This window comes from Mizuhopecten yessoensis, unplaced genomic scaffold, assembly GCF_002113885.1.
Source record: "Mizuhopecten yessoensis strain PY_sf001 unplaced genomic scaffold, ASM211388v2 scaffold10513, whole genome shotgun sequence".
NCBI lineage: Eukaryota > Metazoa > Mollusca > Bivalvia > Pectinida > Pectinidae > Mizuhopecten > Mizuhopecten yessoensis.
Genome location: NW_018408584.1, coordinates 39,605 through 63,590, shown reverse-complemented (window position 1 = coordinate 63,590; position 23,986 = coordinate 39,605). Strand labels below are relative to the sequence as shown.

The window sequence follows — 23,986 nt, the reverse complement described above, 5'->3', positions numbered from 1 at the left end:
TCTGATATATTTATATTTGCTCTGCATCGTTCCATTCCATTGAGAAAGCAAATGTTGTTATGAGACTATAACAACATTTGCAATTGTAACGGTATCAATCTCTATTGCGACGTCATAGATTTTACTTTTGTCAAGACTTAATTTGCTGTTCAAAGAACCGTTCGAAATATAGAAATAAAACGTCACTACTCTACCAAAATCTTTATCAAGTTTGTAACCAATAGCAATGTGTGTTATAGGACCACATTATTTGCTAACACATTCATTGCTCAAATAAAAACTTTGTACTGTTCATTTTTATCTTCAAATTATGTAGGTGTATTTATGTTTGTGTTCGTACATGTAACTTATGGTCAAAAGAATGATTTTTAGACTGAAATTCTGACTACGTACAATGTAAATAATATAGATGTTAGCAAGCACTACTAGTTGGGGTTAAGACTTCGCATGTGTTCAATGCTTGTAGATGTTAGTTTCGGGGCACAATCTTTGCCGTCTGGTTTATTTTCAGTAATGATATGCCTATAAAGTTTGTTGCATGGAATTTAATAATTAAGAAGAAACCTTCAATTACTGTAGGTATCAATACCAAGTTAAGATGTCTGAATATTCTTACGAATTCTGCTCTCTATAGCCTTGGGATATTTCATGACAAATTTAAAAGCTCTAAAATTGCTACATGTACCTCACGGACGTCTTCACTACAATGCAAAAAATAGCGCAGTAACACATCGTTAAAATTAACCAGCTTTTAAGTTCAAGTGTAGCTCATCAGTCATTTTCAAATAGGGGTGATCCTAGCCAGCAATCGGTCGTTTCAGGGTTGTTTGTTTTCTTTTTTTTTCAATTTGAAACCAAACAAATATTAATTTATGAGTCTTCAATTTTGTCATGATATGTTACAAAGATACAGACAGAATATGTATTTTAAGAGCAGAAGTAAAGTCAAAGTTACAATGTAGTGAAATGTTGGTGGAAACTAGGTCAGCTGAGATCACGACTACCTGTATATAAACACAAATACTGGCAAGTACTATAACGGACCGGAAACCTTGACCGGTACATTTACTGATAACCAATATGTACATATAATCGAGCAAGTTAGGCCGAATTCTTGGTCGTCGCGAAGTAAGGCCCTGTCCCTGTGGCCTGAAAAGAAAAGAAAAATACTGTCTTAATGTGTAAACGCCCTCCGGTAACCAAACCTATCGATCCAAAGGAATCTCTGAAATATTATTATTTCTACTTTAGATATACACTTTAAACGAATTTATATTATAAATCAACCATTGTATATCGGAATGCTCAGTTCATCTCGATTTTATTTCTGGATCCATACACAGTCTAACGCCGAAATACATTCTCATTCTGCGACAATTCTTCTTGAATACGTTTCTAGTACAATGGACAGTTTATCTGGAGATCGCTTCTCTTTCTGTGACAACTTTTTCTTTTTTTGAAACAATTCCTTGATCGACGAAACTTTACCTCGATGTCGTCGCCTCAGCGCCAACTTTTGTTTTTGTTTTATTTTTGATGTATCGATTACCAAGTTCGCTTCTATTGCCTTTCCTCGGCCCAAGACATGTTATTCTTATTAATAAATCAAAAATCTCCCCCATAATATTTTTTTTGGTATATATCGTATATACCTAAAAAGAAAAAACAACTGATGACGGAACTACTTTTTACACTTCAGAATGCAAAATTACAACGCAGCTTTTTTTAAGTGCAATTGTTTAGTTTACGTAAAAATTAAATAAATCTTTAACTGTTCATTTACAACGTGTTTGTCTACTTTTTTAAAATTAAATTATAAAGAATGCCCAAGATTTTGTTTTGGTATATACTGTATATACCAAAACAAAATCTTGGTCATTCCTTAACTATATATATCGAATACTTGTTTGCAAATATTTCGACAAAGCTTAATTCAACAAGCATGTATTTGAAACTAAATGCTCACGTGTGTATTTGGACACAAGTAGGGTTCGTTGATGTACCAAGCCTCGTCCTTCCTAGAAATGGGCTCCAGCTACAAAAGTGAAATATAATCGTGAAGTGTGCAAACAAGTAAACCACAGCGTCAACAAACAAAGGAAATATAACTCAATGTTTTTTTAAAGAAAAGACAAGAATAAAGAATGAAGATACAAAAAAAGGCTTGACATCAAAAACTGAAAACAGCGCAACAGTGCATACATTATTTTGGCATTTATGCTATTTTTGTAACATCCGGGAGTGAGAAACATCATCAGAACATTGGAAATTCAAACCCAATGTCACATTACATAAAAAAAGGAAAAACGATTTCTATCAACTATTACAAAAGACAAAACGCCATGCTCTGATTGGTCACCAACAAGGTTTCGGTAGAGTTATTGACGCCCACAACACATTTGGCCATGGTGGGATTTACTAAAGGAAAATTTCTCACCAACACATATTCACTTTGATGCAGATCATTGAGCATCGCGACGAATGGAATAGCACGATTTATACCAAGTTTGTCTACTTTTTTCTATGCATTTGACAGACTACACATGTCGATGTGACCGGCTCATTCGCTCTAACCAGGGACGACTGGACTATTACAAATAGGATAACCGCCATGGTGTCAACTCACGCAAACGTTATGTCTAGCAAAGCACCATATGAATTGGATATCAAAGTAATCATGCATTATAAATGAAAGACTCAAGTGAATAACGCTGATAGCGGCATGTACATAATTAAGAATGATATCCTTCGAAAACAATCAATGATAAAATGTATCGAGATAAAATGGGGAAATGTCCTCACCAGGTTGTTCCACAGGGAATGAGCTGCAGCGTATTGACCTTTCTCACTAAAATGGAAACAGTCAGGGGAGAAGTATGAAAGGTCCGGGGAACTGGTCCCTTGCTGAAACACAGGTAAAATATATACAATTGAAAAGTATAAACGACCAGTGGTGGGGGCACCGTCTTTATCACACGAAACGTGTAACAAATGGTTGTTTTATTCTAATATATTTTGAAGGCGTCCGATTATTTGGTTCGATGTAGTTTACAGTTGTCCAAATCTTCATACACTGTATGTATCAAGGCCTTGGTATCATATCAGGTTGACAAGTTGTCGTTTGTTTGTTTGTTTACACCTACATAGATCAAAAGACTGCCCTCGTAGATGGCGTGACTATAACCATTAACACCCATCTGATTTGGCGGTACTGTGGTCCTACTCCTAGATGGCGTGACTAGAACCATTAACAACCACCTGATTTGGCGGTACTGTGGTCCTACTCCTAGATGGCGTGACTGTAACCATTAACCCCCCCCTGATTTGGCGGTACTGGGGTCCTACTCCTAGATGCCGTGACTATAACCCATCGGATTTGGCGGTACTGTGGTTCTACTCCTAGATGGCGTAACTATAACCATTAACACCCTCCTGATTTGGCGGTACTATGGTCCTAATCCTAGATGGCGTGACTATAACTCATCTGATTTGGCGGTATTGTGGTCCTACTCCTAGATGGCGTGACTATAACCCACCTGATTTGGCGGTACTGTGGTCCTAATCCTAGATGGCGTGACTATAACCATTAAAACCCACCTGATTTGGCGGTACTGTGGTCCTAAAGAACGGCTGTAGTACTACAGTGAAATCGTCCCGTGTGTTATAACGCTCGCTTGCGATCAGAACCTCAGTTTCAAACTGGTAGTCGAATGCCGCCTGGCGGACAGCTGCTACGGACGCCGAATCCTTACCACATTCGCAGGCATAACTGCAAATATTTGCCGATTAAAAAGGGAATACAGATAACATTGCTCAATATATCCAAGCATCTGCTTTCCTCTTTCGTTCCAGTTATTTCCCTTTATACATGCATATTTCAGTCATTTTACCTTGTCAAATACCTTCTGGTGCATATTATCAGTATGTATTAACATGTATGCATTGTGTACGTTAAGATTCGATATGCATATGTGAAAGTAAAACATTTTGGTAGATTCATCATTATATTGTTCAATGCACGCTTAACACAATTCTAATAAGATAACACACGTTACCCGTCAGTAAAAAAAAATGTCCGTTACCTCGTCACAAAAGAGCAGAAGAAACCTTGGCTGAGGGCAGCAACCGGAGTGACGTCAAAAATCTCCACAAGATTAACGAAAGTTCGGGGCATCTCAGCATGTAGAATATCCAGGGCAGTCCGGATGTTGTTGATGTAATTGTCGGCGCTGTATCGGGCCTGTTAATAGAGAGCCTAGACAATTACAGATCATATGATGGGCCTGCTAAATAGACACCGAAAAAAGACATAGAATAAGAATAAGAATTATGTCGTAAGAATAGCTAATGTTTCACGTTACAAATATACGACCCAAAAAAAACCCAGTTTCCTGTAAGTTTCTTGTACATAAATAACTAGTGAGCCAGAAAATATACACATGTAAGTTTCTGTACCGGTCCCGACTTATAACAACAAATAACGGTACTAGTGAAACACATAAATCTATGAGATAAATATCAACAGTCAATCTTGATCAAAGTTTCGGACTTAACCTTTCATCAGGGATTGAATGGTCCTCACTTTTATGCCACATTCATATTTAAAAACAGAAACTGTGCATACTTCGTTCCTTACATGTATGTGCCATAACGGTGAAGACCGTTTAACCTTGAAGAAGGGCTCAGTTCGAAAGCTTGCATCAAGAATGACTGTTAACATTTATCTTTATTCTAGAGAAGATGTATTACGTTCCTTGTACGAAATCTGTCGTAGACATAACTCTATACTAGACATAAGTGTAGGTATAGTGTTGAAGAATTAAAAACATGGATATGTATCTATAATAAAAAATAATAATTTACTATTGACATGATAATCACACAGATCTGTTATTTACATAAATAGTATTCTAGTGATATAAATACATAGATCTGTAATATACATAAATATTGTGTCTGTTGATATTAAAATCACACAGATCTGTCATGTAAAAAAATAATACTGTTGCAAAATAATTACGGAGATCTGTTATATACATAAATATTGTACTATTGAAAAAATGACTACACAGACCAGCAATATACATGTTCTACACATTATATTGTTGATATTATTATTACACGGATCGGCACTACTCGAAGTCTTACATTGTCGTTACAGTAATCACAGAGATCGTTCCCGCCAATAAACAGCGTCACCATTTTCCAGTCGGTAAGGAAGTTAACTCCAGGTTCGGATTTTATCCTCTGGACCAACATTCGTGCCTGATCGGGCATGTCACTGTAAACATGGTGAATTGACATTAAGACAGTCCTAGCAGATACCAATGTCCTTAAATAAAAGTGTAATCAATACAAATCATAATCTTGTAATGAACGTGTTATTGTCACAAGTCATTTCCATGTTAACACCAGTCACATCCATGTAACCAATGTATATGTTACACAATTAGGTCATAAAACTAAGAGTTTTGGTAAGAAAGGAGATTATTTACTGTGATGTGTGCCCGGGATCAGCTACATTCAGGTTGGCATCTGCTCCATTTCTGTCGCCGAAGTTAAGAGAATAGCCCTTCAGGTTCGGATTAAACTTCCTCAGAATGTCTGCGGTCGGAAAAGTACGCAATTGCAGGTTATGCACACGTAAACCTCTCTTTATGGTGTTTATGAAAATCAAGTGTTCTAGTCATACTGATACAAAAACAGCACACCATGGACGCAGTAGTCTTTATTACAAATGCAATATATTTATAACCGAATCACCCATAGAAGCGGTACTACTCATTTATAACACGTAATGGTTAAAATATGACATTTTTTCCCCCTTTATCATATCTAGACCCAGATAACAGCCAAAATATTTTGAATCAAGCGCATTAACCAACGAAGAAAAAAATGTATTCGGTCCCGTAATGAATGGAACTAGGAGAAGCAACTCTGGTGGATCAACACAAGATAACAATTACACTGTGTACGGCATTATATTACTTACTAGGTAATGTGATGACGCCCTGGTCTAGTGAACCGTCACCTCCAATACTGGGGACAAAAAGATAATAATTTACACCTCTTATCTACAATATCGAGGAGGTTGGGCTTTGGTTAAAACAATGGACAATTTGGAGTATTTGTAATTTATATAAATGAACTAAACCGATTAATTTTATATACATGTCCATAAAAACATGATTTGACCTTTTTTCACAAACAAGAATCAGCAGCAATAGACCCGTTTCACTATGTAACTGTAACAGTTCAGCATTCTCTTGAAAACTGTAACGTAAAACATAACAATAGAAAACACTCTTTGTCTACAGTACCGAGGAGGTAGGGATTCGGTTAAAGCAATGGAAAGTTTGGACTATTTGGAGTAGTTAACTAAAATTAACTGAATAATTAAAAAAAAATAAGTAAAAATCAGTAAGTGACATTGTTCTCCAAACCAGCAATAGGACCGTAACACTATACCTGTCACAGCACAGCATTGTTTTAGTACTAACGTAAAACCCTAATTCGCATGTCAACGAGTATGTCGTCATAATATAACAGGGCGAGTAAACTTATTATCAAAATTCATGGTTTTTAAATCTCGTGACACTGATCAAAATCAATCTTCTACAATGTACTTATGTGACATCAATAGTAAGCAATGTGATTTACCAAAACACTTTTCAGTTCAGCAGCTAATGTGAATGTAACCAACAAAACTGGTGTCCAGCCATGGAAGCCATCAAACAATTACCTCCACGACTTCCCACTCTACTCCGTCAATGCTCCCACCCAGCTGGAGGCGGAGACACTTACCTCCACGACTTCTCGTGGTACTCCGTCAATACTTCCACCCAGCTAGAGGCGGGAACACTTACCTCCACGACTTCCCACGCTACTCCGTCATTACTCCCACCCAGCTGGAGGCGGAGACACTTACCTCCACGACTTTCCACGTTACTCCGTCAATACTCCAATCCAGCTGGAGGCGGAGACACTTACCTCCAAGACTTCCCACGCTACTCCGTCAATACTCCCACCCAGCTGGAGGCGGAGACACTTACCTCTTCGACATCCCACGGTACTCCGTCAATACTCCCACCCAGCTGGAGGCGGAGACACTTACATCCACGACTTCCCACGTTATTCCGTCAATACTCCCACCCAGCTGGAGGCGGAGACACTTACCTCCAAGACTTCCCACGCTACTCCGTCAATGCTCCCACCCAGCTGGAGGCGGAGACACTTACATCCACGACTTCCCCCGTTATTCCGTCAATACTCCCACCCAGCTGGAGGCGGAGGCACTTACCTCCACGACTTCCCACGGTACTACGTCAATACTCCCACCCAGCTGGAGGCGGAGAGACTTCCCTCCACGACTTCCCACGGTACTCGTCAATACTCCCACCCCGCTGGAGGACGGTACTCCGTCAATACTCCCACCCAGCTAGAGGCGGAGACACTTACCTCCACGACTTCCCACGGTACTACGTCAATACTCCCACCCAGCTGGAGGCGGGGACACTTACCTCCACGACTTCCCACGGTACTACGTCAATACTCCCACCCAGCTGGAGGCGGGGACACTTACCTCCACGACTTCCCACGGTACTACGTCAATACTCCCACCCAGCTGGAGGCGGGGACACTTACCTCCACGACTTCCCACGGTACTCGTCAATACTCCCACCCCGCTGGAGGCGGAGACACTTACCCCCACGACTTCCCACGGTACTCCGTCAATAATCCCACCCAGCTGGAGGCGGAGACACTTACCTCTTCGACATCCCACGGTACCCCGACAATACTCCCCCCCAGCTGGAGGCGGAGAGACTTACCTCCACGACTTCCCACGGTACTCCGCCAATACTCCCCCCCAGCTGGAGGCGGAGAGACTTACCTCCACGACTTCCCACGGTACTCCGTCAATAATCCCACCCAGCTGGAGGCGGAGACACTTAACTACACGGCTTCACATGGTGCTCCTTCAATACTCCCAACCAGCTGAAGGCGGAGACACTTACCTTCACGACCTCCCACGGTACTTCGTCAATACTCCCACCCAGCTGGAGGCGGAGACTCTTACCTCCACGACTTCCCACGGTACTCCGACAATACTCCCACCCAGCTGGAGGCGGAGACTCTTACTTCCACGACTTCCCACGGTACTCCGTCAATACTCCCACCCAGCTGGAGGCGGAGATACCGTTACCTGCCTGCACAAACAGTAACAAACAGTTTTATAATGTCTGGAAAAAAACTTCCTAAACTTTATTATTTCATTTTAATTTGTTATAATGACATTTTTTTGTGGTGAAAAACGAAATGATATATGAAATTACACAATAATTTGTAGATTTAGATGATTACTATGAAACATTACAACCAGTTTAGATGTGTTCATTTTTATTAAATGAAAACGTACATGTATACACGGATATTTACGACGAGAATTGATTAATGTACACAGTCAGAAGCGATCATACCACGTCAAAGACATAATGTTTGTATACGTTACTAGTTGTGGTATCAATTTTGTTTTCAACATACTGTATTTTATGTCTGAAGGTTTCTTATTACCTCTAAAAGGTGAACTTTGATTTTAATTTTAAACGATTCCATATGTCTTAGCTTATTTGTTTTCGAGAATGTGATAATCTTACTGTTAGAGAATCCCCCATAGCGGCAACCACATCAATGTCCCAGGGGCTCAGCTTGTGAACTGCACGTGTATGGGAACAAAACACGGTAGAAATTAAAAAGTACTAAAATCCTGATATATTCGATCTGACGCAAATATTCAACATTTTCTTAAGCTCGATGGGCGATATACTTTCCCTAGTCTTGCCTAACACAGTAAATAATAATGTGTATGTACCCATAAAATTAGTATAGACGCAGACAATAGGTAATGAACGTAGGTTAGAACTTACCGGAAGTTGGTTTAGTATGAGAGGCGGGGGGTCCAATATTGTGGCAGTTGAAGTCGTCATAATAATGAGCCACTCCTCGTCTCTGTCAATGAGAATATCAACTTCCTGTCATTAAGAATACATAGTATCAATATCCTAATAATGGGAATATCAACTTCCTGTACATGAGAATAACCGTTTCCTGTTTATGGGAATGACTTCTGGTCAATGAAAACAAACATTAACTTCCTGTCATAAAGAATACAAAGTATCAATATCCTATTAATGAGAATATCAACTTCCTGTCATTAATAATACATAGTATCATATGTTTATTTGATAACTTCTGGCCACTCCTGATACCACTTCCGGTCACCCGTGTGATAATTAGAGGTTATTATATGACCATTTTGATATCATATCCCTTATCAGCCCGAGAGTCCCGATATCAGCCCGAGGGTTCAAAGGCCCCGAGGGCTGATATCGGGACCGAGGGCTGATAACGGATATGATATCAAAATGGTCATATTATAAACTTTTTATCATATGTTCAAGTAACAAAAAATCAAGTCAACAGGAAAAACAATTAGATAATGACATTGTTGCTTAAATTATCTAATTATTTTTCCTGTTGACTTGATTTTTTGTTACTTTCTTACATACAGGTAACACACAAACATTAAGGGTCCTCGCACCATATTCTTTCATCACACAACTATACTACCAAACAACCATTTAAGGTTCCTTACACCAAGACCTTTCATGATATTAAAATCCATTCAACGTCTTACACACAATAAATATATGTATCCCTGTTACAAGTATATCAACGTCCTGTACATAAGTAAATTAACTTCCTGTGCATAGGTATGTTAACTTTCTGTACATAAGTATATTAAATTCTTGTTCATAAGTATATCAACTTCCTGTACATAAGTATGTTAACTTCCTGTACATAAATATGTTAACTTCCTGTACATAAGTATATCAACTTCCTGTACAAAATTATATCAACTTCCTGTACATAAGTATATTAAATTCCTGTTCATAAGTATATCATCTTCCTGTACATATGTATAATAACTACCTGTACATAAGTATGTTAACTTCCTGTACATAAATATGTTAACTTTCTGTACATAAGTGTATTAAATTCCTGTACAGAAATCTATTAACTTCGTGTACATACGTAGCTGTAGATGAGAATAACTTCTGGTCAATAAAAGCATTCACTTTCTCTAATTGAGAATTACAATTTCTTATAATTCAACTTCCCGTATGAGGCATAAATTGAATAACTTTTTTGCGGAAATGAAATTTGACAAATCACAATAAAACATAGTGTAATGATTTACAGTGCTAAAATAAGATGATTTAGTCACAAAAGATATGGAATAACTATGAATAAAGTGTTAATAGATGTAACAGTATGTATATATAATTGCCAATATATTTATCTACAAGCACTTTTTCATATTCATTTTCATTTGTCGTTGCTAGCCTCTGTGTCCGAAATAAAGTTGTGAATAATGTTATCTTCGGAAGCATCAGTTAACAAAATGAAAAAATAATCAGTAGTTGACAGTGAGCTTCTATAACACAGGAAGCCTTAACTTTAGATCTTCATTTGCAGCCTTTCCTCCGAGAGTGCACGTAAGCTAGAGTGTTATCGGGGCTCAGTCTAGACCTTTTGCCGCTCTATAAGCACTTATAATCTTAGAACGTAATAACAGCGAATACATGTAATACTTATCTCCCGTTTGTACACTGCTTATAGATAGATGTTTTCTATGACGTCACGATTACCTTACCGTCACCGTTACTGTGACGTCACGAAACAATTAGCTTTTTGTCTTGCGGTAACTCCTAACTACGCTTACAATCTCAAGGTACAAACTCTGTAAAACTAATGAAGGATGAAACATGACAGTGGAAGTTGTGATAATGAATCGCCAACTATTTTTTTCTCATTTGGAAATCTTTAGCGAAAACCAGATATATATTTTCTTGAGACAGATCCAGAGAAATACGTGACAATGCCTGTTTATGGAAGCCACGTGTCGTCAACCGTATGTCCAGACGACCGACAACGGGATACCCGTCACTCTGTAGAAGTTGTAGGAGGGGCAGATACGGCTGTAACTAAGACTCGTGTGACTATGTGCAGCACAGATACACAAACAGAAACGGACAAAGATATAGAAAGTGATATACTCTTCAGACATACAGGTGATGCATCTAAACACTTGCGTTCCAGAGTAGTTGACACAGTAATAAGGCCGAAAGGTCCTTCGAATTCAGAAATAGGGATTGGGATATGTAAAGCTCCACACAGAACGGTCTCTTGGTTGGATCCTATCTCGACGGCATTTGCAAACGGTTGCCAAAATAATTCCGCAAGTGATAGTTCTAACTCCTCAGTGTCGAGCGAGGGTTCTACAGACAAACGGGGACCTGATACAAATATCGCCGTTAATATATCACCGGAAGTAGGTATACCTGTAAGATCGTCTACACCAGACTCCACCCAATCGGCAAGTACAAGTATTCCTAACCCACAGTCTTGTTCTTACGTAGAAATGTTCAAAGCCAGACGGAAACTTGAAGAAAATACGAAAAAAAATCATTCTTCAATAGGACAGCATATATCACACACCCCGAGAGTCGACCACCAAGGCAAGTATTCCGAGCAATCGTGGCTGGAGAATCACGGAAAGAATTTAAACGCAGTGCATTGATTTTGCTTAGAAAAATGTCCCAGAGAAATGCAAAATCAGTAGACCAAAGAAATATAATTTGGGTAATGTATTCTCTTATTTTCTCAAAATAACGATGTTTGTTGTCCTTATTGCAAACGTATTTAAAAAAATCTTTAACTTTTTTGATAGTCAAAACTGTAACTCATTTGCCCTGTTACTACTACGGACCACTGATCATACCGGTACAAAGGTCTAGATTATTGTTCGCTGACCCATATAATTGATGATGGGGTGTAATACCAATTAGTGTCAACTATTCGGGACCATGTTTAACCTGTTTCGGATGGATCATGTTTAACCTGTTCCGGATGGATCATGTTTAACCTGTTTCGGATGGATCATGTTTAACCTGTTTCGGATGGATCATGTTTGACCTGTTTCGGATGGATCGTGTTTAACCTGTTTCGGATGGATCATGTTTAACCTGTTTCGGATGGATCATGTTTAACCTGTTTCGGATGAATCATGTTTAACTTGTTTCGGATGGATCATGTTTAACCTGTTTAGGATGGATCATGTTTAACTTGTTTCGGATGGATCGTGTTTAACCTGTTTATGAGGGGTGAGGGTTAAGAGTGTAATACACAACTAGAATCACTAGTCAAGAAACAAAATACTCAATTCAGTTGGTATGATTTTATCAACTATAAAATATTGATGTGCGCATTAGGCCCTAAGGTTACAGTGCGCACACCGAACGGAACTTTGGGGTGTCGCACGATATATGCACATAAAATGGCGTAGTCTTGCAGATTGCAGGAAAGACGCGAGGCTGACCATGCTCTATAAAATCTATCATAATAAAGTTGCCATTACCACTAAATATCTCACCCCTGTAACCAGACAAACAAGGCATTGTCATCAAACCTCATTTCAAACTATCTCATGCATGACGTCTGTAAAGAAGGAATCCTTCTTTCCACGGCCTTTCAAAGATTGGAACAAACTCCCTTCTCAAATTATTTCTTCTGATTCACTACTATCCTTCAAATCATCTATCTCTGCTCATCAATATTAAGTCCTGTCCCTACCTTTCATAGTGCTAAACCTATATATGACATGATCTTCACTTTACTGAAGTAGGTCATCAAATAGTAGAAGTAGAGTTAGAAGTATGCAGTATATGTTAACTATCAATTTGTATCGGGAGGTCACATCGCTGGTGACAGCTACTTGGATCCGCCTCTGATTCATTCATATGCATGTTGTATTTCAGATGACACTTCCGTTTATCCTTTTGAGGTTATGACCAAGGCCAGAAGGAAGTCACAATCAACAGATACGCCTACACATGTGGATAAGTATCAGGGATATACGGCAATGTGCAAACAAGAGCTGAAGGAGCGAGAGGCGGCTCAACGTAGTGACTCGTCTCGTAGAGGGTATCCCGGGTTGACAGAGTCAGTCACTCCTCCCCTTCAAATGGAGCCATGGAGACGTATTAGAAACAACAAACATCCTCCTGATAAACTGGAGATATCCAAGGGGTATACTTCGAGCTCAAGGTCACAGAGAGAGCGATGGACGTCAGTTACTGTGGAGGAGGGAGGACTGCCATTATCTATCAGTCACCTCAACCAGGGTTATGGACACACAGTTTTTGATAGTGTAACCGGAAGAAAGCATCGCGATTTGCACGCGAAAAGCGGAAGTAGAACTGGCATTCACAAAGTCCAACTTAAGAATGAGAGTAAGAAAAAGCATATTACACGGACCCCTTTATGTCCCGATCCTGAATTAGTAAGAATATATGGTGGAACAAAGCAGACAGCCTGGAATTTGCATAAATCTCAAAGGAAGAAACGCAACGTGCATCTTTTCAGCCTCATGCCAAATTACTCTTCTCAGGGGCGTAGGACAGGTGAAAGATGTCTTGAGAACGATTCCGCGAGCACCCACCAATCCTATATCTCGCATCGGGACGGCACTGATAGTTCAACATCTACAAAGGATACAGGAAGACGGTGTACGCTAGATGCAAAACTAAACGACCATGAACTGAATATGGGGGAGACCCTCTCCGTAAAAAGACGAGAACACTCAGTGTTCCGGTGTGCGATAAACGGTAGGCACGGACTGTTGAAACCCATTAGTCCACTACCGGAACAGCACACACCGGTACCTCGGGACACAGGCCATGATAGATCACCAGTGTCCACGGATGTGATGGGAAATGTCTATATCAAGGGAATACTAAAAAGTCCAACCGAAAAGAGTCGTGACAACGAACCTTCACCTGCTCATCACTCTTGTTCAGAGAATGTAGCTACAAGGCGGGTGAGGTTTGAAGAGAAGGGATATCTGGATAAGAGTTACGAAACACTAGAATTGGATAAATTAAGTGAGAGATATGATAGAACCTCTGTGGGTCATACCAACATCAGACCTCGGGAACAGAACCACGTGAGTCTTACACAATCACACAATATAGAAACAGAGCATTACCTCAAATCGTCGGGTTTTACAATATCTAGTCCTCTTCACTTTGGAGATGTGGCCACCAAAGAACGCAACCTTCCTGTAATTCAGCATTTCCGAGATGTCGGAGACTATGATGAACTGTATCCAGGGAACGGGGGAGCCACCCGATGGAATGACATCTGTATTGATTGGGGAACTCTTGAAACTAGAGCTAGCGCCGATGTCAACGCCGGGGGATTTACACGTCGACCTAAAGGTCAAATGACCGATACTTTTGCGTCTGGACAAACTGCTCCGGACAGTGCTAGGAGCGCAATAAGTAATGTGTCTAACGAGGAGAGCGACGGAAGAGCCTCCGGTGATGGCTGTTCAGCGTACGGGACTGTCAACCGAGTGACTGTAGAGCATCACAATGATCGTGGATACGACGATGGCATGCCACTCTGTCAATATAGCTGCTTAATGTCCGACGGTTCCGACCCACAGGCCGACATCCACAAGGAGCATGAGCAAAGTACCCCAACGTCACGGGATCTTCGAAATACATCTCTAGAGACAAGTCAGCGCCAGCAAAAAGCTATTGAAAACTTGGAGCGGGCTCTCAAACACGGCGTATTGCATGCTTCTTTAAGCAATCTGCCGATAAGCTATAAGGGCGGGTCGACGTTACGTCACATGAGGAACTTCAACACTGAAGGTCACGTGGATCTGATCGACATGAAAGCCTTAGACGAGCGCGTGAGTACTCCACGACGAGAAAAGCCGCCGCCTCCTTGTACAAGGTACCGGAGCATGTACGATTACGCCTCCAAGAACAATAGTAATGTATGGAGTGTAGATCATACTCGAACCTCGACGATATCGCACCCTCTGTTTGAACCCGACGCAGTCTAAACAAATCCCATTCGAAACGCAAGAAGCTATCCTACAGCATGACATCTAGCAGATGACTAATTCACCTTCAAAAGGATACTGATTTATGTTTGCATTGTATTCTTTCAGTATTTGTTTGATATATGTATTGTATTCCGAAGTCTAATATATGTATGGTATGAACGAGATGATTGAAAATTGTAATATTTTTTATAAAATAATGTATACATGCCCCTTAACGTATATGTCAAGTCTAATTATTACTGGCATGCGTGTGTGGCACGTGCACGCCTGATTAACATCATCAATACAAAGCAACAATATCGAGAAAAACTTCTATATATATATATAGTTATCATCAGGTGTTATCGGATCAAATTGCAATTGACAGAGTGACTGGGTAAAATATTAACTTGTGGAATTTTAATTACTCTAGGAAGTATTATTACACATACAACGCACTATGAGGTATACTACAATTTAGAATGTTCACTGTCTGAGTTAGGTATACACCCCAGCGGAATCGAATCTTCCGGCAGCATTCATCCTGAGGTAATATTAGTTGCCTCATACAATAATGTAGCGTAATACATCAGACCATTCCATTCTATTCTAGTCCTACAGTGGACGAGGCAAAAATGTTAGTGACAACAGGACAAAATGAACCTTACCACAGTAGAGATACAGAAGTGGATGACGACATAAAGACTAATATACTAAACGATTACTTTGTTTCAATATCTACTCTAGACGATACTAACATTGACGTACCTGTATAGAATCTAGAACAGACTCGACCATTTCAGACATACCGTTTAATATTAATGACAATATCGACATTCTAAAGACATTAAAAATCGGTAAAGCTGTAGGAAAGGATACTATTAGTCATACCATGCTAAAGAATACCTCTAATTCAGTTGCTTATCCTCTTTCATTGATCTTTCGCTCATCTTTGGAAACTGGATCTTTTCCCAAACAATGGAAACATGCTCTAGTTATGCCGTTTTTTTAAAAAGGGCGATAAACAAGGCCCTTCAAATTATAGACCTATTGCACTACTAAGTACTATTGGTAAAGTTTTCGAAAGATTAGTCGCTAAATATTTACATAACTACCTTTTAGATAATTCTCTCATATATAAATACCAGTCAGGTTTTCAACCAGGTCATTCTATTATACACCAGCTTTTAGAAATATATCATACTATGTGCGACAATCTTGAAAAAAAAACAGCCAACTTTCTAAGGCGTTTGATCGAGTGTGGCATAGGGGACTGGAAGTGAAACTAGCTAGCTATGGAATATCGGGAAAGTTATTGGACTGGTTAATTGATTATGTTACTAATAGATCTCAACAAGTTTTTATTGGAAATAGTAGATCTTCTGTTAAGAGAACAAATGCAGGAGTACCTCAGGGTTCGGTTCTTGGCCCATTGCTGTTTATACTATATATTAATGACATAACAGATAATATAGAAAGTCTATCAAAACTTTTTGCTGATGACACCTCTCTTTTGTATTCGGATAAATCACCACAAGTAATTGAACAAAAAATTAATAATGATCTAGTAAATATACAATTGTGGGCAGATAAGTGGCTTGTCAAATTCAATCCTGCAAAAACAGAGGCTTTACTTATTTCTAATATTGATCTTGATCACCTCATTGAAATTAACTTGAATAATGTAAGTATTGAATTTGTTGAAAACCATAAGCATCTGGGAGTATTCATCAATTCTAACTGTAAATGAGCCTATCACATTGATAATATATGTAAAAAAGTAGTTAAAAAATTAAGTGTCCTCCGTAAATTGAAATATACCCTGAACCGACTTACACTGAATAGAATATATAGAACATTTATACTTCCTATTCTAGAATTCTATTACTGATTCAGACAAATTAGAAAAATAACAACTTGAAGCTGGACGTATTGTCACTGGTTTACCGTCGTTTACTAGTAGACAATCTATATACAATGAAACTGGATGGGATTCTCTATCCCATCGGAGATCCCGTCGAAAACTTCAATTACTTTTTAAAATCCACAGTAATATAGCTCCTAACTATCTCAACACTCTACTCCCTTCCCTTGTCGATAACTCTCACTATAATCTTCGAAACGTTGAAAACTACAACCTACCTAACAACAGACTTGAATTAACGTATCCTTTTTTCCTTCTACTGTTAGACTGTGGAACCAGTTACCTACTAGTATACGACGTAGTGCCACGTTCTCATCATTTACAAACGCCATTCAAGACGTAAACCTGCCGCTTGTACCAAACCCCTTTTTCTATGGTGATAGGAAAAATAATATTTTGCATACAAAATTAAGAAACCGTTCTAGAAAAGTGACCTGTTTCATGTTAACCTTATTGATAACCAACGTTGTATATGTGGCTTCTCTATTCAAGACACACACCATTTCTTTTTTACCTGTGATAAATATAACGAACAAAGAATTAAGCTTTATCGGGAACTGAATGAATACATGCCTCTTAATTTCAATATACTTTTATTTGGAGATACATCTCTTTCGGAACAAGAAAACATAACGATATTCATGCATACTCAGCAATACATTCGTGACTCTAACAGATTCTAGTACACGTAATACAAAGTACATGTTATACAAAGTACATGTTATACAAAGTACAATATATAAGATGTAAATATACTGAATATCGACGGAAAATATATATATACGTGCAATATACATCCTTTCTCCAATCTTAACGCTTAAATTGTCGGAATTCTGATCTGACCTCATGACCGATGACTTATCTTGTGTCTAGTTTAGATACTATCTGTCCTGTTTGAATTACGATCTGACCTCACCGATGACTTATCTTGTGTCTAGTTTAGATACTATCTGTCTTGGTTGAATTATGATCTGACCTCACCGATGACTTATCTTGTGTCTAGTTTAGCTACTATCGGTCCTAGTTGAATTACGATCTGACCTCACCGATGACTTATCTTGTGTCTAGTTTAGATACTATCTGCCTAGGTGGAATTACGATCTGACCTCACCGATGACTTATCTTGTGTCTAGTTTAGTTACTATCTGTCTTTGTTGAATTACGATCTGACCTCACCGATGACTTATCTTGTGTCTAATTTAGATACTATCTGTCCTGGTTGAATTACGATCTGGCCTCACCGATGACATATCTTGTGTCTAGTTTAGTTACTATCTGTCTTTGTTGAATTACGATCTGACCTCACCGATGACTTATCTTGTTTCTAGTTTAGATACTATCTGTCTTGGTTGAATTACTATCTGGCCTCACCGATGACTTATCTTGTGTCTAGTTTAGATACTATCTGTCTTGGTGGAATTACGATCTGACCTCACCGATGACATATCTTGTGTCTAATTTAGATACTATCTGTCCTGGTTGAATTACGATCTGACCGCACCGATGACTTATCTTGTGTCTAGTTTAGATACTATCTGTCCTAGTTGAATTACGATCTGCCCTCATCGATGACATATCTTGTGTCTAGATTAGATACTATCTGTCTTGGTGGAATTACGATCTGACCACACCGATGACATATCTTGTGTCTAATTTAGGTACTATCTGTCCTGGTTGAATTACGATCTGCCCTCACCGATGACATATCTTGTGTCTAGTTTAGATACTATCTGTCTTGGTGGAATTACGATCTGACCTCACCGATGCCTTATCTTGTGTCTAGTTTAGATACTATCTGTCTTGTTGGAATTACGATCTGACCTCACCGATATCTGTCCTGGTTGAATTACGATCTGACCGCACCGATGACTTATCTTGTGTCTAGTTTATATACTATCTGTCCTGGTTGAATTACGATCTTACCTCACCGATGACTTATCTTGTGTCTAGTTTAGTTACTATCTGTCTTTGTTGAATTACGATCTGACCTCACCGATGACATATCTTGTGTCGAATTTAGATACTAGCTGTCCTGGTTGAATTACGATCTGACCTCACCGATGACTTTTCTTGTGTCTAGTTTAGATACTATCTGTCTTAGTTGAATTACGATCTGACCTCACCGATGACTTATCTTGTGTCTCGTTTAGATACTATCTGTCCTGGTTGAATATCTCGTGTCTAGATTAGATACTATCTGTCCTGGTTGAATTCCGATCTGACCTCCCCGATGACATATCTTGTGTCTAGTTTAGATACTATCTGTCTTGGTTGAATTACGATCTGACCTCACCGATGACTTATCTTGTGTCTCGTTTAGATACTATCTGTCCTGGTTGAATATCTCGTGTCTAGATTAGATACTATCTGTCCTGGTTGAATTCCGATCTGACCTCCCCGATGACATATCTTGTGTCTAGTTTAGATACTATCTGTTTTGGTTGAATTACGATCTGACCTCACCGATGCCTTATCTTGTGTCTAGTTTAGATACTATCTGTACTGGTTGAATTACGATCTGACCTCACCGATGGCTTATCTTGTGTCTAGATTAGATACTATCTGTCCTGGTTGAATTCCGATCTGACCTCCCCGATGACATATCTTGTGTCTAGTTTAGATACTATCTGTACTGGTTGAATTACGATCTGACCTCACCGATGCCTTATCTTGTGTCTAGTTTAGATACTATCTGTCTTGTTGGAATTACGATCTGCCCTCACCGATGACATATCTTGTGTCTAGTTTATATACTATCTGTCCTGGTTGAATTACGATCTGGCCTCACCGATGACATATCTTGTGTCTAGTTTATATACTATCTGTCCTGGTTGAATTACGATCTGACCTCACCGATGACATATCTGGTGTCTAGTTTAGATACTATCTGTCCTAGTTGAATTACGATCTGCCCTCATCGATGACATATCTTGTGTCTAGATTAGATACTATCTGTCTTGGTGGAATTACGATCTGACCTCACCGATGACTTTTCTTGTGTCTAGTTTAGATACTATCTGTCTTAGTTGAATTACGATCTGACCTCACCGATGACTTATCTTGTGTCTAGTTTAGATACTATCTGTCTTGTTGGAATTACGATCTGACCTCACCGATGACATATCTTGTGTCTAGTTTAGATACTATCTGTCCTAGTTGAATTACGATCTGACCTCATCGATGACATATCTTGTGTCTAGATTAGATACTATCTGTCCTGGTTGAATTACGATCTGACAATAATTGAATGAGTTGTTTACCTGTTTGCTCTGGAATTGCTGCAAATGTTGCTTCCATAGCATGTCCATGGTCTCATTCTTAAAGAGCTCCGTGAAAGCCAGGTCAAGTTTTTCATATTTAGTCAGGCCTGCAATTGTAAATCCATGGGTGTATAAAGCCAGCCAAAAAATACGTGTATTTGTTTATTTTTTTACAAGTTAAAAAATGATACAATTATGTCTCCCTTTCGAATGAAGGGAGACATATTGTATTAGTACTGATCTTCTTCTGGTTCTTCTGGTCCCAAATTGACCGGGTTGTTAACTTTAAACCGTTAAAGATATCTTGACGAAATTTGAGGTATATCTGCATCACCCACATAAAGTGTGCGTGCAATGGAATCAGGTCACTGTGTGCTTAACCTCAAGGTGAAAGGTCAAATAAATAGAACTTTTCCAGTAAATTCCTGTCCGGCCCGTAAATCTTAAACCAGTAAAGATATCTTGAGCAAGCTTGAAGTAGGCCTATACCCGCATCACCCACAGAGGGTGTGCAGTGCACTAGAATTATGAGTTATGGCCCTTTGTTTATTTTTAATACCGAAGTTTGTCCGGAGCATCAGTTCTATGTTATATCACCTACGTTGATCAATTAAACTTACCATATTTATGTATCTTCGGAAGGCGGGATCCCTCGCACTGAAATCGGGTCTTGTGCCCCACTATATGCAGAGTTATGGCCCTTTGTTTATTTTTATACCGAAGTTTGTCCACGGCATAACTTCCATGTTATTTCACCTTTGTTGACCAAACTTGCTATAGTTATGTATCTTGGGAAGTAGGAGTGTTGTATTCTAAAATCGGGTCTCCTGTCCCACTATATAAATCAGATGTGTGCTAATTCCAATTTTATATACATGTAAATGTTTCTATAGTACATGTACCATAGCTGCCGAAACTTTACCATAATTGTTAAGACAATTTAACTTGAACCAGATTATTTCAAAAGTTTAATGGTTTAGTGTTTACACACCTTAATATTGATGTGACCTTTCTATTCTCCCAAATATGCATATTGGCTTATACGGGGACACATGTTTTTATTCACAAAAACAGATTTCTAGTTTATAAAATAAGAGAAGTATCAAAATGATTATTTTACTAGTGAAAATAACTCTTTCCTCGTTATAAACCAAACAAAATACAGAATACAAAGCGAACAAATAACAAGCATGTAATGTGGGTGTTCGGCATTTTCTTGCTTGTGACGTATCAAAATTTTGAATGCGAAGATAATTATGTTGACGTTCTGAAGCTCTCCTGATGTTTGTAAATTGGATAGTTTTCTTATTCAATGTTCTAAATATTGCTATAAACAATATTCAATGATTTTCACTTGTTCTGACATGCATGTGAAAATATTGAAACATTCTGACACACTCGTGAAATGGTTATGCTGTCTTTCGTTGGAAGCCATTCTCCATTCATTTACAATGTACCACTCTATCGGAAACCTTTCAGAAATTTCCGTCAAATTTTGAGTTTGACGTCATTCATGATTGGTGATTACTCTATCAGTTTTACGAAAAGACCTCAGCAGTTTTCATTTGATAAGTGTAAAAGTATTTATATTTTTCTCTGATAAAACGTTGTCACTTAGAAGAGGTTGTCAATGCAATGGCCCAATAGTTGACGTCATTATTATTATGACGTCATAGTGGTAACGGTGGATGCCAATGACCCTTCCAGGAAGATGGCTGTTCTATTCACCGAGCATACATACAACATTATGCCTATGATGATATTGTATATATACTTAAAAACGAACGACGGTATCGGGTTAACGTTAGAAGTTCATCATTAATGAATCTGTGATAAAGTCTAACGAATTGAACAGTTGATTTGTGCACGCCAACTAGATCAAACTCGTGTACACGTTGTACATTTTTTGTGCGATATGATCAGTAAGGCTATTGGTGTGCTTCAAGGTTATTCAACGTCCCTCGTTGGGTGTTACCAATGGTTTAAGTTTGTAACCAATAGGGTTGGTATATTTCTGGCCATCATAACTCATGCGACATTCCGTCTTTGCATATTGCAGAGTTATCTTCTCCTGGGAGCAGGTATTTATTGTTACGTCACTTGTTTGTGAGAGTAACGTCATCAATTTTTGAGAAAACGACTTAATTTTCTCACACAAACCAATGACGTAACAATCAATACCTGCTCCCAAGAGAAGATAACTCTGCAATACTCAAAGACGGAATAGGCGATACTGTACCGGTAAAATATTTTCTGAGAAGGACGGAGCACATCAGCAGCAATTAATGTGAATCGTATAGAAAGAGGCTAAGTTTGCAGTGTATCGGTGTTAAGATAAATGATCTCAGACATTTTCCTGATATAAAGATACTTTACTGAAATAACATGGTATTCCAGTGACTGTGCAGCTTGTAACTTTTCTCATTTATTTGGGTCTTTTGAGCTGGTCTTTCAGATGAAGTCGTCAGGTCTTAGAAAATAAGAACAGTTTAGCAAATTCACTGGTTGAAAATGCTCTACTCCAGAGCTCAGTATCGGGAGTCCCGTCCAAAATAGGGAGAGTTGGCAAGTAAAACAATTAAGATGACAGTAAAATGCAAAACCTCATGAAGGGTTCCGATTTGTTTTTAATCACCTAAATAATATTGTCTGTATGGTACATTCTGTACCCACTTTCAGTTCGTCCTAAAGATATGCCTAAATGCGTAAATTATTATGGCGGATTTCAGTTCATTGGTAGACAGCAAAATGTCCAGGTTTTAGTCCTGTCTGAAATTGGTATGGTAAAGAATTCATCGGAATAAAATGTATTTTTGAGTAACTTTTCAGCTCGAAAATACTTTCCTGTAGTAGATACAGCCGTACCACATAATATAACAGTAACCATGTTTTGTATGGAATTCGTAGTGCCGCATTATGAAAATATTTTATTTGTGCATTTTTATGCTGCGCTTATCCACAGCTGTTTTTGCGTTTTAAATGATATCATTTTCAACTTGAAATTCCTCTTGCAACGAAAGATTTAACTGTCAAATTGACGGAAGTGTCAGTTAGCTGTAGATATATTTTTCCTAATCCCTCTGATATATCGTTCTTTTATAAAATTTAGAAACGGATTTCGGAAATATATATTGTTTTAGCTAAAATGACGTAAAACGCCCAACTCACCTTGACAATACGAGACTAAGGCTGTGACAAGAAATAGCAGGTTCGTTACCATCCTGTCGACTGTAGTGGACTCTCCGCTAGAAATGTCAGACAACCTTGACGTAAGTTACGTAAAATTTCTGGATTTATTGAATTTATGATAAGATATCTGACCCATAGATAAGGAGGCGTTCCCACACGATACAAGCTGCACGTTCATGTGCACGAACTAGTGTCACGACTGTCGTAACAGAAGGGGGTAGGGCAAGATAGACAACGAGCCAAGGCAGGGGTAATGACGTCAGGTGGGGCAAGACAGGGGGCAAGGCAATATGTATTGAAACCTGAGATAGGGCAGGATTGGAGATGGAGCAAACACAGAAGTTCAAAACATTTAAAAGGCCACGTTCTTCTTATGATATACTGTATAAATAAGATACAGTCAAACCTGCTTGAGCGGTCACCTGAAATAAGCAGCTACCTCCCTTATGTGGTCAGTCTGTGGTCCGCCCGATAGAAAAAAACCTATATAATGAACCTGAAATAAGCAGCCACCTGTCTAATGCGGCCAGCGGTCACAAAACTCTGACCCGGAACGTTATCTCCTCCTGTATTCAGCGGTCATTTGTCCAGAAGTTGACATCAAGAAGATCACAATATATTAACAAGAACACATCTCAATAGAGCAAAGCTAAT

At 38.8% G+C, this 23,986-nt stretch overlaps 2 protein-coding genes across 4 annotated transcripts; one reads left to right on the top strand and one right to left on the bottom strand.

Annotated features, from left to right (window-relative positions):
- Positions 1–1,039: 1,039 nt before the first annotated feature.
- Positions 1,040–23,372, bottom strand: LOC110460882 (phospholipase B1, membrane-associated-like). The gene is made up of 13 exons (XM_021514081.1): positions 23,312–23,372; positions 20,144–20,250; positions 8,925–9,006; positions 8,655–8,713; positions 8,140–8,207; positions 5,993–6,039; positions 5,496–5,604; positions 5,149–5,281; positions 4,083–4,240; positions 3,598–3,769; positions 2,803–2,904; positions 1,967–2,035; positions 1,040–1,149 (listed from the first exon to the last, which is right to left on the bottom strand). The coding sequence occupies exons 1-13, from the start codon at positions 23,361–23,363 to the stop codon at positions 1,102–1,104; spliced, it is 1,206 nt and encodes a 401-aa protein (XP_021369756.1). The 5' UTR covers positions 23,364–23,372; the 3' UTR covers positions 1,040–1,101.
- On the top strand, positions 10,756–15,185 carry LOC110460881. Of its 3 annotated transcripts, none has more exons than XM_021514080.1 (2): positions 10,756–11,108; positions 12,879–15,185. In XM_021514080.1, exons 1-2 carry the CDS (start codon positions 10,940–10,942, stop codon positions 14,975–14,977), a joined length of 2,268 nt encoding a protein of 755 aa, XP_021369755.1. In that variant the 5' UTR covers positions 10,756–10,939; the 3' UTR covers positions 14,978–15,185. The 3 variants fall into 3 exon arrangements, with proteins under 3 accessions (XP_021369755.1, XP_021369753.1, XP_021369752.1); XM_021514078.1 differs by having other exon boundaries at positions 10,756–11,132; XM_021514077.1 differs by having other exon boundaries at positions 10,756–11,579.
- Positions 23,373–23,986: the final 614 nt, after the last annotated feature.

Excerpts from the sequence above, each read along its gene's own strand:
- LOC110460882 (XM_021514081.1), bottom strand. The coding sequence starts at position 23,363 with ATGGTAACGAACCTGCTATTTCTTGTCACAGCCTTAGTCTCGTATTGT. Across the intron at positions 5,282-5,495 it reads GATCCCGGGCACACATCACA|TGACATGCCCGATCAGGCAC; the intron begins GTAAATAATCTC and ends CCATGTTTACAG. Across the intron at positions 3,770-4,082 it reads TTCTGCTCTTTTGTGACGAG|TTATGCCTGCGAATGTGGTA; the intron begins GTAACGGACATT and ends AAATATTTGCAG.
- LOC110460881 (XM_021514077.1), top strand. The coding sequence starts at position 10,940 with ATGCCTGTTTATGGAAGCCACGTGTCGTCAACCGTATGTCCAGACGAC. Across the intron at positions 11,580-12,878 it reads CCCGAGAGTCGACCACCAAG|ATGACACTTCCGTTTATCCT; the intron begins GCAAGTATTCCG and ends GTTGTATTTCAG.